This window comes from Somniosus microcephalus, chromosome 27, assembly GCF_052327205.1.
Source record: "Somniosus microcephalus isolate GS21.2 chromosome 27, FLI_Smic_1.0, whole genome shotgun sequence".
Lineage (NCBI taxonomy): Eukaryota > Metazoa > Chordata > Chondrichthyes > Squaliformes > Somniosidae > Somniosus > Somniosus microcephalus.
Genome location: NC_141013.1, coordinates 2,263,698 through 2,277,731, shown reverse-complemented (window position 1 = coordinate 2,277,731; position 14,034 = coordinate 2,263,698). Strand labels below are relative to the sequence as shown.

The 14,034-nt window shown below is 44.2% G+C and overlaps 2 protein-coding genes across 14 annotated transcripts in view; one reads left to right on the top strand and one right to left on the bottom strand.

Annotated features, from left to right (window-relative positions):
- The window catches only part of dennd4a (DENN/MADD domain containing 4A), a 156,908-nt gene extending 154,454 nt beyond the window's left edge, over positions 1-2,454 (top strand). For 9 of the 10 annotated variants that reach the window (XM_085968326.1, XM_085968334.1, XM_085968331.1 and 6 more), the window contains 2 exons: positions 212-276; positions 1,398-2,454. In XM_085968326.1, the coding sequence (XP_085824452.1) occupies positions 212-276; positions 1,398-1,534 (202 nt within the window). In that variant the 3' untranslated portion in view covers positions 1,535-2,454. The remainder of the gene's footprint in view (positions 1-211; positions 277-1,397) is intronic. The other variant, XM_085968332.1, reaches the window with a different exon arrangement.
- A 4,583-nt stretch (positions 2,455-7,037) lies between these two features.
- The window catches only part of slc24a1 (solute carrier family 24 member 1), a 67,151-nt gene continuing 60,154 nt past the window's right edge, over positions 7,038-14,034 (bottom strand). For 2 of the 4 annotated variants that reach the window (XM_085968341.1, XM_085968340.1), the window contains one exon: positions 7,039-10,882. In XM_085968341.1, the coding sequence (XP_085824467.1) occupies positions 10,633-10,882 (250 nt within the window). In that variant the 3' untranslated portion in view covers positions 7,039-10,632. Of the gene's footprint in view, positions 10,883-14,034 lie in introns of all 4 variants that reach the window. The other 2 variants (XM_085968342.1, XM_085968343.1) reach the window with 2 other exon arrangements.

Below are 14,034 nucleotides of genomic sequence, written 5' to 3'. Positions count from 1 at the left end.
GTCAAGCTTGGGTGTATTTCATTACCCTAAGGACTATGAAGACTAGTAAACAGAAACAGCAAATGAAAAAAGTTAGAGTTGATGACTCAATTGGTTCAAAAGAGAAATGCTTAACACAGGTTGGTTTTACAAGAAGTGCTATAGGGTTCAGGATAATGTCCATTTCTAGCTTTTTTTTTAATTGTAATTTGTTTTATTTATTCTTTTGAAGGAGTTTATACAGAGAGATTCTGTTCCTCTCACTTGTGGCACTTGGGAAGGACAACATTGATATAGGTAACGTTTCTTACAGTCTTTAAGATTTTTCCTAACATCATTGTGAACTGGAAGAATCCAGTACCCTGGGACAAAAGGCTTTGCAGTACTCGCCATATAAGGTTATAGATTCCTAGCTGTTAATCCTTTTATAATAGGCTGATCTGTGCCAACCTGATTAGTCTAGGTTAACCAATGTGTGTCAGAACTTGGGCAGCACCGTCGGTGCCTATCCGTGTACCTGAGGAAATACTCATCAGTTTATTCACCAATCAGATAACAAACCTCTGATGTAGAATATTTAGTCATGAATAAACTGAAAGGGATTGCTGGCAACAGTCGCTGATTAACAGCTCGTTTCACCAGCTCTGCCCCATGGAGAGTAAAATAATTCCAGACACAGTCACAGCATGGCTAATTTATCTATTTCCTGAAATTCCTTTCAGTTTAAGTAAAGAACTATGCAGACACACTGATCTTCCTGTCCACTATAACCAGGAAAATGTGCATTACTTGTAATGCGTTTGTTTTGGAGAAAACAGTTTTGTCAACCCATGTTCCGTATAAGTGGAGCGCACGTGTGGCGTGCACTATGTTACATGAGATGCCGTGAATGCCACAGGTTATTTATTGATAAAATTGTCCTTAAGCGATGTCAACCTGTGATGGGGCAATTACCTGCCCAGCAAAAACTGCTTCTGCTGTCCTATCCTATCCTTTCCCTCTCCGCTCCATTCTCTGGTTCTGGTGGAGGGACGCGTGTGGTCAGTCGGTCCCTGCCTGACCGTGTGAGGGGGCATTTTGTCAACCGATGCAGCTCCCTGCTTCATCCTGCCAGAGGCAAATGCTCATCTCAAAGAGATAGCATTCTGATTATATAGCAGGTACAGTGATCCTGCAAATGGCTCATTAAATACATGCTGGTTTTTTTATAAACCAATAAAGCTACAGCAAGTTGCAAGAGAATTTAATTTTAAATAAGCGAGCAGGATTGTAAAATATACAACATATATATATCTCAAACTGCAAAATAAGTTGTAAGAAACAGTGTTTTAAATATTTTTGCTTCATTTTTCATACTGACTTTCTTTAATGTGTTATTTTTATATGTTTCTGTTATCTACATTCTGTATTTCAAACAGATGCATTTGACCGAGAATATAAGATGGCATATGATCAGCTAACTCCCAGCCAGGTGAAGCTGACCCATAATTGTGACCGGCCTCCCAGCTCTGGAGTTATGGAGTGTCGCAGGATCTTTGGTGAACCCTACCTCTAGGAATCCTGATTGACGTTACCCTGACTGCAGGCTGACATCACTGGTGTGTAACTACCACAGTGCACATTGTTCCGTGAAAGTTCAATACCTGGTCTCTTCAAATATGACGTTGTTCAATGTGATAACCTCTTGGTGGTTAAAAGACAGGGAATTGTACAGGAAATGAGTTCAAATAGAAAGCTATGTAAATATAATTAAAATGGCATTTTAAATAGTTTTGTATTATATAGTGCTACTGGGCCAGGTTAACAAGAAAGATTGCATAGACGATAGAGGGCTCAGCTCTTCAGAATATGCTGCTACTGTGTACATAATGGCCCTGGCTACCATCGCATCTCATCAATTCTGTTATCCGTATGTTCCATTTTAGAAGTACTTTCAGTCTGAATTGTATAAATGTTCATAGAAGAGAAATGTGTAGCAGAGGCACTTTGTGTAAAAGTGACATGTTTTTCACCTATAAAAAGTACTTTTCAGTATTTGTATATTTAAATAATGAAATCTTTTGATGCTATTGACCTTTATAATTATATATACTTATAAGATGCAGCTTCAAAGTATGCTTGATACATATATAATGTGGTGCAATATATTCCTTTTAGAAGTTGCTTTGCAGTTTTTGTGGTACCTAGACATCTGATCGAGAGATGATACATCACATTAGGCCTTCTGAATCCCTGTTCTGAAAGGGAAAGGAAGAGGCAATCCAGTGAGAGGGCCTTGGGGGCTGTATTACTAGAGGGTCAGAGAGACATGCTGTCTGTTTAAAATATATTTGTTGAGTACTAGCTGAAAAGAAGTTGATTGAGATCAAAGATAATGTGCGTGTAAACTCTCATTTTTTATGTTTAAAAGTCAGTTTCCCATGGTAAAGTTAAATTGTATTTATTAGCTTATTAAATAACACTTTTTGAATTATCTGTTACTGTTGGGTTTGTGAATATGAAAATCTACCATGATAATTAATAGAATATTTTTATGCTGCGATGTTTTCATTTAACATCTTAGTAATGCTTTATATGGTAGGGTTTTGTGTATTTTAGTTAGATCTTCACAGAGGCAAAAGTTCGAAGGGTCTGGGGTTCGACTGTGGTTTCTGTAAAATAAAGAATTTTATACAAAAAGACTTCTAAACCTGCCCCTTCCAAGAGAATCTGGTGGAACACAGACAAGATATGTTAGCAGAGCCTTTATTAATTAATACGGACCAACAACCAAGCCTGTCTAAGCTGCCTCCCACCAACCATCTGCTGTTGCTTCACGTGAAAGAACAGGACTTTTGTTTTAAATGGGAAGTGTTCAATTGCATTGCTCCATACTCGTATAGATTATTAAAAAGGTATAGACACAGTTCTTGCTCCTGTTCTATCACCTGTTCCTACTGCATTTGATGTTAGCCTTAGCTCAACAATAACACTCTCACCTCTGAGTCAGAGGATCATGGGTTCAAGGCCCAGCTATATTCATAACATTGGAATTGCTAGATGATAAAAAAAGATCCCGGTCCATCTGGTTCACCACCTCCCTTCCTGGGAGTCCCATGATCTGACGATAATGGGGTTGTTGACCAATCACAGCGATCAAGCTCTATCAATGAGCCTACAATAGACCCAGACATGAGGTGAGGAAAACCCCCAGTGGTGGAGAGCTTTGGGAACCAGAGGTCCAAAGTCACCTGTTCCTCCCGCGCACGCTGCACTCACCACACATCACGGCTCAAATTACTCATAGACTGTGTCCCAAAATATTATTTTCTGAAAGAAATCTACCTAATTTGTATTTGAATGAATCAACACTAACTAACTGTTCCACTGTCTCCCCAGGGAGCCTGTTCCATAGATTGACCACTCGTTTCTGCAGATTAGTTTAGAATTCCCCTTCTTTCCCCCCCCCCCCCCCCTTTAAGTGCAGGCTGTGTCCTCTGGTTCTACTGGACGAGGTGAAACAGCTTGTCATGGCCATTGTCATAATAATATCAGTTATTTGTGATTTCGTTTCCATTTCCTGGACACGGTGCAATGGGGCTTAAGCCTCAGCATTCAAACTTCTGAATCTACACATTAAGTTGTTTTCGCAAAATATCTAACTTGTTAATACAAACTGTTCTGCTGAAGATGTGATGAGTTGAACAGATATTGTGAGGAGTATGTCTTGTGTCGAAATCGGTGACGTTATTCATTGATGGGATGTGGGCATCGCTGGCTAGGCCTGCATTTAGTGCCCATCCCTAATTGCCCTTGAGAAGATGGTGGTGAGCCGCCGCCTTGAACCGCTGCAGTTCATATGGTGTAGGTACACCCACAATGCTGTTAGGAAGGGAGTTCCAGGATTTTGGCCCAGCAACAGTGAAGGAACGGCAATACAGGTCCAAGTCAGGATGGTGTGTGGCTTGGAGGGGAACTTGTAGGTGGTGATGTTCCCATGCGTCTGCTGCCCTTGTCCTTCTAAGTAGTAGAGGTCGCGGGTTTGGAAGGTGCTGTTGAAGGAGCTTTGGCAAGTTGCTGCAGTGCATCTTGTAGATGGTATACACTGCAGCCACAGTGCACCGGTGGTGGAGGGAGTGAATGTTGAAGGTGGATGGAGTGCCAATCAAGCGGGCTGCTTTATCTTGAATGGTGTCGAGCTTCTTGAGTGTTGTTGGCGCTGCACTCATCCAGGCAACTGGAGAGTATTCCATCACACTCCTGACTTGTGCCTTGTAGATGGGGGAAAGGCTTTGGGGAGTCAGGAGGTGAGACACTCGCCGCAGAATTCCCAGCCTCTGGCCTGCTCTTGTAGCCACAGTATTTATATGGCTGGTCCAGTTCAGTTTCTGATCAATGGTAACCCCCAGGATGTTGATAGTGGGGGATTCAGTGATGGTAATGCCATTGAATGTCAAGGGGAGATGGTTAGAGTCTCGCTTGTTGGAGATGGTCATTGCCTGGCACTTGTGTGGTGCGAATGTTACTTGCCACTTGTCAGCCCAAGTCTGAATGTTGTCCAGGTCTTGCTGCATATGAACACGGACTGCGTCAGTATCTGACGAGTCTCGAATGGTGCTGAACAGTGTGCAATCATCAGCGAACATCCCCACTTCTGACCTTATGATGGAGGGAAGGTCATTGATGAAACAGCTGAAGATGGTTGGGCCTAGGACACTGCCCTGAGGAACTCCTGCAGTGATGTCATGTGATTGAGATGAATGACCTCCAACAACCACAGCCAACTTCCTTTGTGCTAGGTATGATTCCAACCACTGGAGAGTTTTCCCATTGACTTCAGTTTTGCTAGGGCTCCTTGATGCCACACTCGATCAAATGCTGCCTTGATGTCAAGGGCAGTCACTCTCACCTCACTTCTGGAATTCAGCTCTTTTGTCCATGTTTGGACCAAGGCTGTAATGAGGTCAGGAGCTGAGTGGCCCTGGCGGAACCCAAACTGGGCGTCAGTTAGCAGGTTATTGCTGAGTAAGTGCCGCTTGACAGCACTGTCGACACCTTCCATCACTTTGCTGATGATTGAGAGTAGACTGATGGGCCGGGTCGGATTGGATTTGTCCTGCTTTTTGTAGACAGGACATACTTGGGCAATTTTCCACATTGCTGGGTAGATGCCAGTGTTGTAGCTGTACTGGAACAGCTTGGTTAGGGGCGCAGCTAGTTCTGGAGCACAAGTCTTCAGTACTATTGCCGGAATGTTGTCAGGGCCCATAGCCTTTGCAATATCCAGTGTCTTCAGCCGTTTCTTGACATCACGTGGAGTGAATTGAATGGGCTGAAGACTGGCATCTGTGATGCTGGGGACCTCAGGAGGAGGCCGAGATGGATCATCCACTCGGCACTTCTGGCTGAAGATAGTTGCAAATACTTCAGCCTTGTCTTTTGCACTCACGTGCTGGGCTCCACCATCATTGAGGATGGGGATATTTTTGGAGCCTCCTCCTCCTGTTAACTGTTTAATTGTCCACCACCACTCACGACTGGATGTGGCAGGACTGCAGAGCTTTGATTTGATCCGATGGTTGTGAGATCGCTTAGCTCTGTCTATCGCATGTTGCTTCCGTTGTTTGGCATGCAAGTAGTCCTGTGTTGTAGCCTCACCAGGTTGACACCTCATTTTTCAGTATGCCTGGTGCTGTTCCCGGCATGCTCTCCTGCACTCTTTGTTAAACCAGGGTTGATCTCCCGGCTTGATGGTAATGGTAGAGTGAGGGATATGCCGGGCCATGAGGTTACAGATTGTGGTTGAATACAATTCTGCTTGATTCTGCGAGTAGAAAGCGCAGCAGAATTCTTTCAATAGGTGCATGGTCAATATTTGTAACCTTTTATGCATTTTAGAATAGAGTCCATTGTAATACTATTGGCGATCTGGATTGGGAATTAAGATCGACTGGAAAGCAGTGTGTGGTGAGTCACAGGGTGAGTTTGAGGGTGATAATTACACTGTAGCCAGTGTTACATTATGATGCATTCAGCGAGCATTGCTGCTTAAAAAGTTCTTAGTGCCCAAACCGCGGGGCTCCCGTTGGTGCCCAGGTGAGGAATCTTATTAATACTCTCCACATGCACTTGACTAATTAAACCTCAGCAGCTACCAATACCTCTTTGTGCAAATTTTTCCCTCGGGTATCTTTTCATGCTAGACATCGTTAAGTTACCCACTTCTTTTTTTAATGAATGGGTGTATAATAGTACTTGAAACAATAAAACGCTGCTCAGTACAGCTTCACATGAAGTTCATGCTTGATTTTCAAGTTTTTTACATATCTTTACTATGCTGATGCTTTTGGTGAAAAAAAATTTGAGGTGAACATGTGCTTTCTGCAGCTATAAGTTTAAAAAAAATTAAAACTCTTAATGAATTAATCTCTGTGGTCTGCAAAAATAAGACTGCAGAGCTTAACAATGACAGGGTGTGTTGGACTTGAAGCTGTTTACATGGGAGTGATGTCTTCAGTTATACTCGAGTCCTGAGCACAATGATCTAGGCTGACACTCCAGGGCAGTGCTGAGGGAGTGCTGCACGGTCGGAGGTGTCGTCTTTTGGATGAGACGTCAAACCGAGACCCTGTCTGCTCTCTCAGGTGGACGTGAAAGATCCCACGGCACTATTTTGAAGAAGAGCAAGGGAGTGCTCCCCGGTGTCCTGGGGCCAATATTTATCCCTCAACCGACAGAACAAACAGATGATCTGGTCGTTATCACATTGCTGTTTGTGGGAGCTTGCTGTGCACAAATTGGCTGCCGCGTTTCCTACATTACAACAGTGACTCCACTTCAAAAAGCACTTTGGGACGTCTGGTGGTCGTGGAAGGCGCTATATAAATGTAAGTCCTTTTTATATTTTTGACAGTCACCAATATTGGTAGGCGTGGTATTGGTAGGGTGTAGGCAGCAGAGGTTTGGATGAGCGGAGGTTTACTGGCGGAGTTTGGGGGGCTTGGTACGAGAGCATTGGAATAGCCGAGTGTGGAGGTGATAAAAGACATGGATGAGGTGGGGGGGGGCGCGATATTATGGAAGTGGCAATTATGGATTGGAATGGGGCAAAACAAAAAATTACAACGTTTCTCAACGGCACAAACACAGATTTTCTCAGTGCAAACTAGTGTTCTGAAGAAAGTTGTAGGGAACAATAAGTACTTTCTTGCCAGTTAAATGTGACAGATAGAGGGGAGGGAAAGATCAGCAATTTTTTTGAGGAGTTGTAGAAATTAAAAACTGTATTTTGTGAGGAAATGTAATTTTCTAACCTTTATTTAATTTATTAAAAATCCTATGTTTGTGTACACTTCCTGTTAACTTACCTATTATAAATTCCTATATCCATTTATACTGGAAACTGCCTATGTAAATTTCTCTCACTGTAATTACACTGTCCCTCTCAGTTAAAGTGTTGCAGTGCCACCACTAGCTGGGGGATATAATTACACCATGACAAGTTTACATAGGATATTTCCAGCATAAATGTGGACATGGGAATTTATAATAGAACTACATAATTAAGACTTTAAAATGGGACTGAATTATGTCTGTGCGCCCTGGTCCACACTAGCCTGGCTTCACCTGAACACTGCACTTGGTCTTAATTCTCCATGTGCAACATCGCTGGAGATCAACGTGTATGTGTGTAAGCTTGCTTGTGTACGCTTCCAGTTCACACCTTACTTCCTGGTCTCACCATTTTTGGTCATGCTTTTTTGTCAATGATTACCATTTAATTTTACTATGTCAACTGTTACAAGTTATGACCACTATGTGGCGCTGTGGAGCAAGGTTCTCTGTCTCTCACCTCCATCTTGTATTTAAAAAGACACACTTTTTAAATGACCATTGACTATGCCACAGACAAGTTACCAGTGATTTAATAAATCTTTTGTAAATATTAAGCATTTTTATTACAAGAAAACAACCCAATCATTCTGTCCACCTCCTTCAGTTTACATGCCGCCTTCTACAACCACACAATACATTCAACATTTTAAATGCAACTGAAAACCGGTTTAATCTTAAAACAAAATGTACAGTGAACTCTTGAAATTCATAAAATCCTGTTACTGCATTAGTTTTATGAAACACAGATCAGATGGTATGGTCAATATGCTGTTTCTCTCTCAAAATATTAATTCAATAAATACAAGTCAATTTTTTTTTTAAACACTAAAAAGATTGTCTTGTTTTTATCCTGAGTTGTTATATGGTATGTTGATTGTTTGCTGTGTTCAGTAACTCTATAACTAAATGAATACTTCTTATTTCTTGCACTCAGCCATCCCTCCAGTCTTTCCCAGCACAGCATAAACCATGGGCCAATAATACTTTAACTGATAGTTTCTCAGCCCAGTATCTTGAGTCCATATACATTTCCATTATTGCCCCATCCCAAATGACAGTACTATGAAGATCCCATTGCCAGAGTACATAAACATGCTATATTTTAGAATACAACTATGATGTCTCTATATAGAGGGAACATAGGAAATCTTCCTGCTGTCAATAGCACAGAGCAATCAGAGGAAGCTTTCTCCCCTGTTGGTACCAAGACTTTCTAGAGTCTCGATGGTAAGATCCACCTGACTCGCCTAACACTCAACTATCCATGTTTACTAGCCCTTGCTCGAGATGGCTGGCTGACACTCTGCAGCAAAAAACCTTCCTCATTGATCACATCTCTGTCTCGATCATGTCCACTGAAAATTCAATAGGATGGATACAGAGAAGCTATTTCCTCTTGTGGGAGAATCCAGAACAAGGGGGCATAACCTTAAAATTAGAGCTAGGCTGGTCAGCAGTGAAATTGCAAAGCACTTTTTCATGCAAAGGGTAGTGGAAATCTGGAAATCACCCAAAAGGCTGTGGATGTTGGAGGGGTCAATAGAAAATGTTTAAGACTGAGAATGATAGATTGTTATTGTTTAAGGGTATCAAGGGATATGGAGTTAAGGTGGGTAAATGGTGTTGAGCTGCAGGTCACCATGATCTGAGTGAATAGCAGAACCGGCTCGAGGGGCTGAATGGCCTCCTCCTGTTCCTGTGTTCCAGTCAGACTATTAATACTTTGAAATAGAAATAGGGAGCAATAAAGTCTAAAATAACACTGAGCAGCTTCTGAGACATGATGACGCACACAGTCATAGTGCAAGTCAATGCTGATAATGTACAGTTCATACAACAGGAAGTGACACGATAACCATGAACAATGCAATAATTTTACAAACAGCAGTAATCTTTCACTTTATGTATAAAAATAGTTTAGATGTGTTAAAAGGGGCTGGTGTCTTCTTGAAAAATGAGAGCACCATCTCTGAAATGAGCTTCATTCAGTATGGTGTTTCATTAGGTAGGTTTAAATAATTTTTGGGGGGGAAAGAAATTGTACAATTTGTGTGCAGGTTTGGAGGGAGGGAGATGAACCTCGACTCTATTAATCAAAGGAAAGGATTCTGTACTGGGGAATATGTTTTCCACTTTTGGCACCCAGTATCAGAAACTTCTTCTCCCTGACCAGATTTAGCACAGTTTAGATATTGGGTGAAACTCCCTCTTCTCCACCAAACCATCTGTCCTCATCAGAACACCCCCTACTGCACCAATCTGACATTTCCATTTTCTACACCCGCCATTCCTCTCTGCTCACTGAGTAAGATTGCTAGTTTAGACATCAGTATAAGTGACAATATCAAACAGGCGAATTTGGTTTCTTCATTATTTTAACTGGTGTATTAACCAATTTATTTCAGTTGCCTGTTAACACCTTAATTTGCTTCCATGCTGTCGTGGCAATACTAAACAATGGCGGTGCAGATAGATCCACTAAGAAGTGGATTGAGACTGCTGAGTGTAACCTGGATTGGAATGAAGATCCCAGAACAGCTGTTTCCCTTGATCCTATCTTTGAAACTATTCAAAGGTAAGACTGTCGTGTCCGTCACCTCTGATTTGGTGTCCTTGAGTTTCCATTTTCCAAAACAATGTTGTCACTTTAATGACTATTGCATTCATTACTAATGACCTCTGAAAGGTGATGTTGATGGGGTAGTGCCAATATTTTGGGGTTATTTCTTAGTCCAGTTCAGTTCATGGAAGAGCCTTGGCTGAGGATCATGTGTTCAACCTTTTCCACAACAGTTTTTACAAATGTTTTTCCAAAATGGACTTTAATTTAGGTGGGCAGAATTCACATGGTCTGTTCGAAGGCCTGGGTTTGATGGCTGAATGGCTTCTTCTGATTCAATGCTTTATTATTGGCATATAATATAGTGAAATACGCATATGGACTTTTCAGCACAATTAACCGTATCCATATTTGGAAACTGGGATCACCTGCTCTGCAACACCTTTAATACAAGGCAATAGGGGCTGTTTAACTAATGTTACCTTTTTCATCAGGTCTGCATCCAATTGTCACCAGTAATTTTCACATTTACAGCAAACGTTCATCGATTCTGGTCTGAATTTATTAATAAAATCAACAGCAATGATGACATTGTTGGGGAGAGATGAGGTTGATGCTTTAGAATATTTCCTTCAACCTACATTCTGGATGTTTCCAAGTTGCAACAGAACCAGTCCTCAGTAGTGTCTTCTGATAGGTATGGGGTAGAAAGTCAGAGTTCATATGGACACTGGGCACACTATGATCCTGTCCTCTAGCATTACGCTGATGATTAAAAACATAAAGTAGAAGAAAAACATGGTGAAGCCCAAGATTTTGTTCAACTTCCACTTGGAGAAGCCAATGGCGATGATCACGAACAGCAGCATCAGGAAGAGAAGTACAATGGCACAGAACAGGCCATTACTGCTGACTGGGATTGGCTGGAACCCGTGAAAGGCAGCATACAACAACCAGGGCATTGGCAGCCTGTCATACAGAAGAAAAGAGAAACAGAAGGTTAAAAGATGAGTAAATGTGATTGTGTGTGAGAGGTTGTATGGATGGGAACAGTGACTATTACAACCAGTGAGTGAGTGCTTGAGCTGTGCAATGAGACGACCAGCAGGGGTTGAACAGCATTATTTTATGCTTTGAAATCCCCACACGGTAAACTTGGCTGGGGACAAGGAGTGAGGTGTCCAGCAGTAGTGATGTGAGGGTTGGCAACTCGGTGACTGAGTTCAAGCCAAAACAGACTTGTGTATCTCCGATACCAGCCACAGACTGACGCACATAGGCTAGAAAACAGTCACCGGTCCTTCGGCTGAGGGGAGGGGGGGGAGGTGGAGGAGACAAAATGCCTTGAATTTAAAGTTCTCATCCTCTTGTTCAAATGCCTCCATGGTCTTGCCCCTCCCTTTCTCTAACCACTTCCAGCCCTACAACCCTCCGAGATCTCTGCGCTCCTCCAATTCTGGCCTCTTGCGCATCCCCGATTTTCATCGCTCCGCCATTGGTGGCCATGCCTTCTGCTGCTTAGACCCTAAGCTCTGAAATTCCGTCTCTAAGATCCTCCTTAAAACCTACCTCTTTGACCAAGCTTTTGGTCACCTGTCCTAATATCTCCTTATGTGGCTCGGTGTCAATTTCTGTCTAATTTATGCTCCTGTGAAACACCTTGGGACGTTTTACTATGTTAAAGGTGCTATATAAATGCAAATTGTTGAGAAAAAAAATCAATGCTATGTTGGGAGAGAATTAAATATGTATTTAATGGTTTGTTCATTTTTTGATATTCATCTTAAAGTCAACCATTTTATATTGTATTTTTTCAATTTGTACCCATGAGCCGTGCAGGCCGGGTATGATAACACATGTTCGAATACCCAGGGCTTGGTACTCCTCATGAATGACTGCAGAGACAACCTGCTGAAACTCCGCATCGCCAATCGGTGAGACCTCCGTAGTTGAAGGTAAGACTTTACAACAAATGTTTTTTGCCCGCGTGCCCCTCTCGCTATACTAAGGTATAGCCTGTAGTTTACACCCCTGTATTTTGTTAGCCTCCAATGAAGGGGAACTTGGTGCCGTAAGAATTTTATTTTACATGATGCTGCTTGAAGGGCAGCCAGCAGCCCTTCCATAGCTGATGGAGCCTGACGTCCACCCCCCACCCCCACCCCCCATGGCACTCAGAATTCATCACACAGTAACTAGTGTGGTAAACCACTGTTACCGTTCACAACCGTTCACTATTGTTACACTGTTGTTATCACTGTTTACACTGTTGTTATCACTACACAAGGTTACCTCTTGCCACGCACGCTGTTATACCTAGGCATACCTCAGCTGACTCCGCCCATGGCTCCGCCTGCTTGCCCAGGTATAAAGGTGACCGCTTGGCTAGTATTCTTCCTTGTTGGAACCGATCACCCACGAGGGTGAGCTCTGTTATTTAGCCAATAAAAACCTATAGTTACTATCTTAACTCGTCGCTTTTCATGGAATGAATTGATAGGTATATCAATTTTATTGGCTAAATTTTGAAATGAGTGGATCGGAGCAGCCAAACGACCAGCCAAACGGCCAGCTACAACAGCCCCAGCAGCCGACCTGGCTGCGAGCCCTCCGACCGCCGTACCTGGATCTAAACCCACAGGCAGCGAATTCAGCCCTCGACTTTGAACACTGGCTGAGCTGTTTCGAATCCTACCTGGGAGCCTCCGGCGTGCCTCCGGAATCCAAACTAAGAGTCCTGACCGCCCAGGTGAGCCCTAAAGTATTTGCACGCATCCGGGACCTTGCTACATACGAGGACGCCCTCAACCTGCTAAAAGAGCAGTACCGGAGCCCAGTAAATTCAATGTATGCCAGACATCTCCTAAGATCCCGCTTGCAACAGCCAGGAGAGTCTGTAGATGAATTTTTACGGGTGCTACAAACACTCGGCAGGGACTGTGACTTTAAAGCTGTAACGGCTGCAGAAAATACTGAAGGAAATATCCGCGATGCCTTCGTGAAAGGCCTTCGGTCCGACGACTCACGGCAAAGACTGCTCGAATCAAAGGACCTCGAATTGAAAACAGCTGCAGCTCTCGCTCGCTCCCTGGAAGTGGCCCATCGGGACCTCGAGGCGTACTCCAGGTACAGTGCTGCGCGACCCTGGGACTCGGGCCCGACTCCGGCCGCAATACCCCTCGCACCGCCGCCCCTGGGACCTACTACGGCGTCGGTGTCCCGGAATCGATCGGGACCGCCACCCCCGGGACCTGTTGCGGCAGCGGACCTCCGCGATCGGGCCGCCAGCTGCTGCTTCTGTGGCCAGGCGAGACATCAAAGGGCGCGCTGCCCTGCAAAGAACGCGACCTGCTCCGGCTGCAAAAAGAAAGGCCACTTCGTAAACGCCTGCAGGGGGAAAGCCACAGACGCCAGCAGTGCCTCATGTGAGTTGTGGGGACGGCCATCTTTGATCAAGGCCACAGACGCCAGCAGTGCCTCATGTGAGTTGTGGGGGCGGCCATCTTCTCCGCCATTTTGTCCAACTTCGTGGGGATCCGCGTCATGGGCGCCGCCATTTTGTTCGCCGCACTCGGCCGCCGTTTTGTCTCCAGACCCGACCACCGCCTCACCTGCAGACTACAGCAGCTCACTCAGCCATACACTGGCCTCCGTCACGCTTGACCAAGCTCTCCCGCATCATCTGTCCAAGTCCATGATGGACATCGAAGTAAACAGCCACGCCACGACCTGCCTGTTCGACAGCGGAAACACGGAGAGTTTTATTCACCCAGACACGGTGAGCTGCTACTCCCTCGTCCGGCCAACGCGCCATCGGATCTCGATGGCGGCGAAGTCCCATTCAACAGACATCAGCGGCTACTGTGTGGTGACCCTGTCGGTTAGGGGCACGGAATATAAAAACTTTAAACTTCTCGTCCTGCCCCAGCTCTGCGCTGCCGTCCTACTAGGGCTGGATTTCCAAAGCCACCTTCAAAGTGTCACTTTGGCTTACGGTGGATCCCTCCCCCCACTCACAGTCTGCAACCAGCAAAATTTAAACCGCCCGCCGCGTACCACCTGCGGCCTCTCCACCCTCAAAGTCCCGCCCCCCTCCTTGTTCGCTAACCTCACCCGTGACT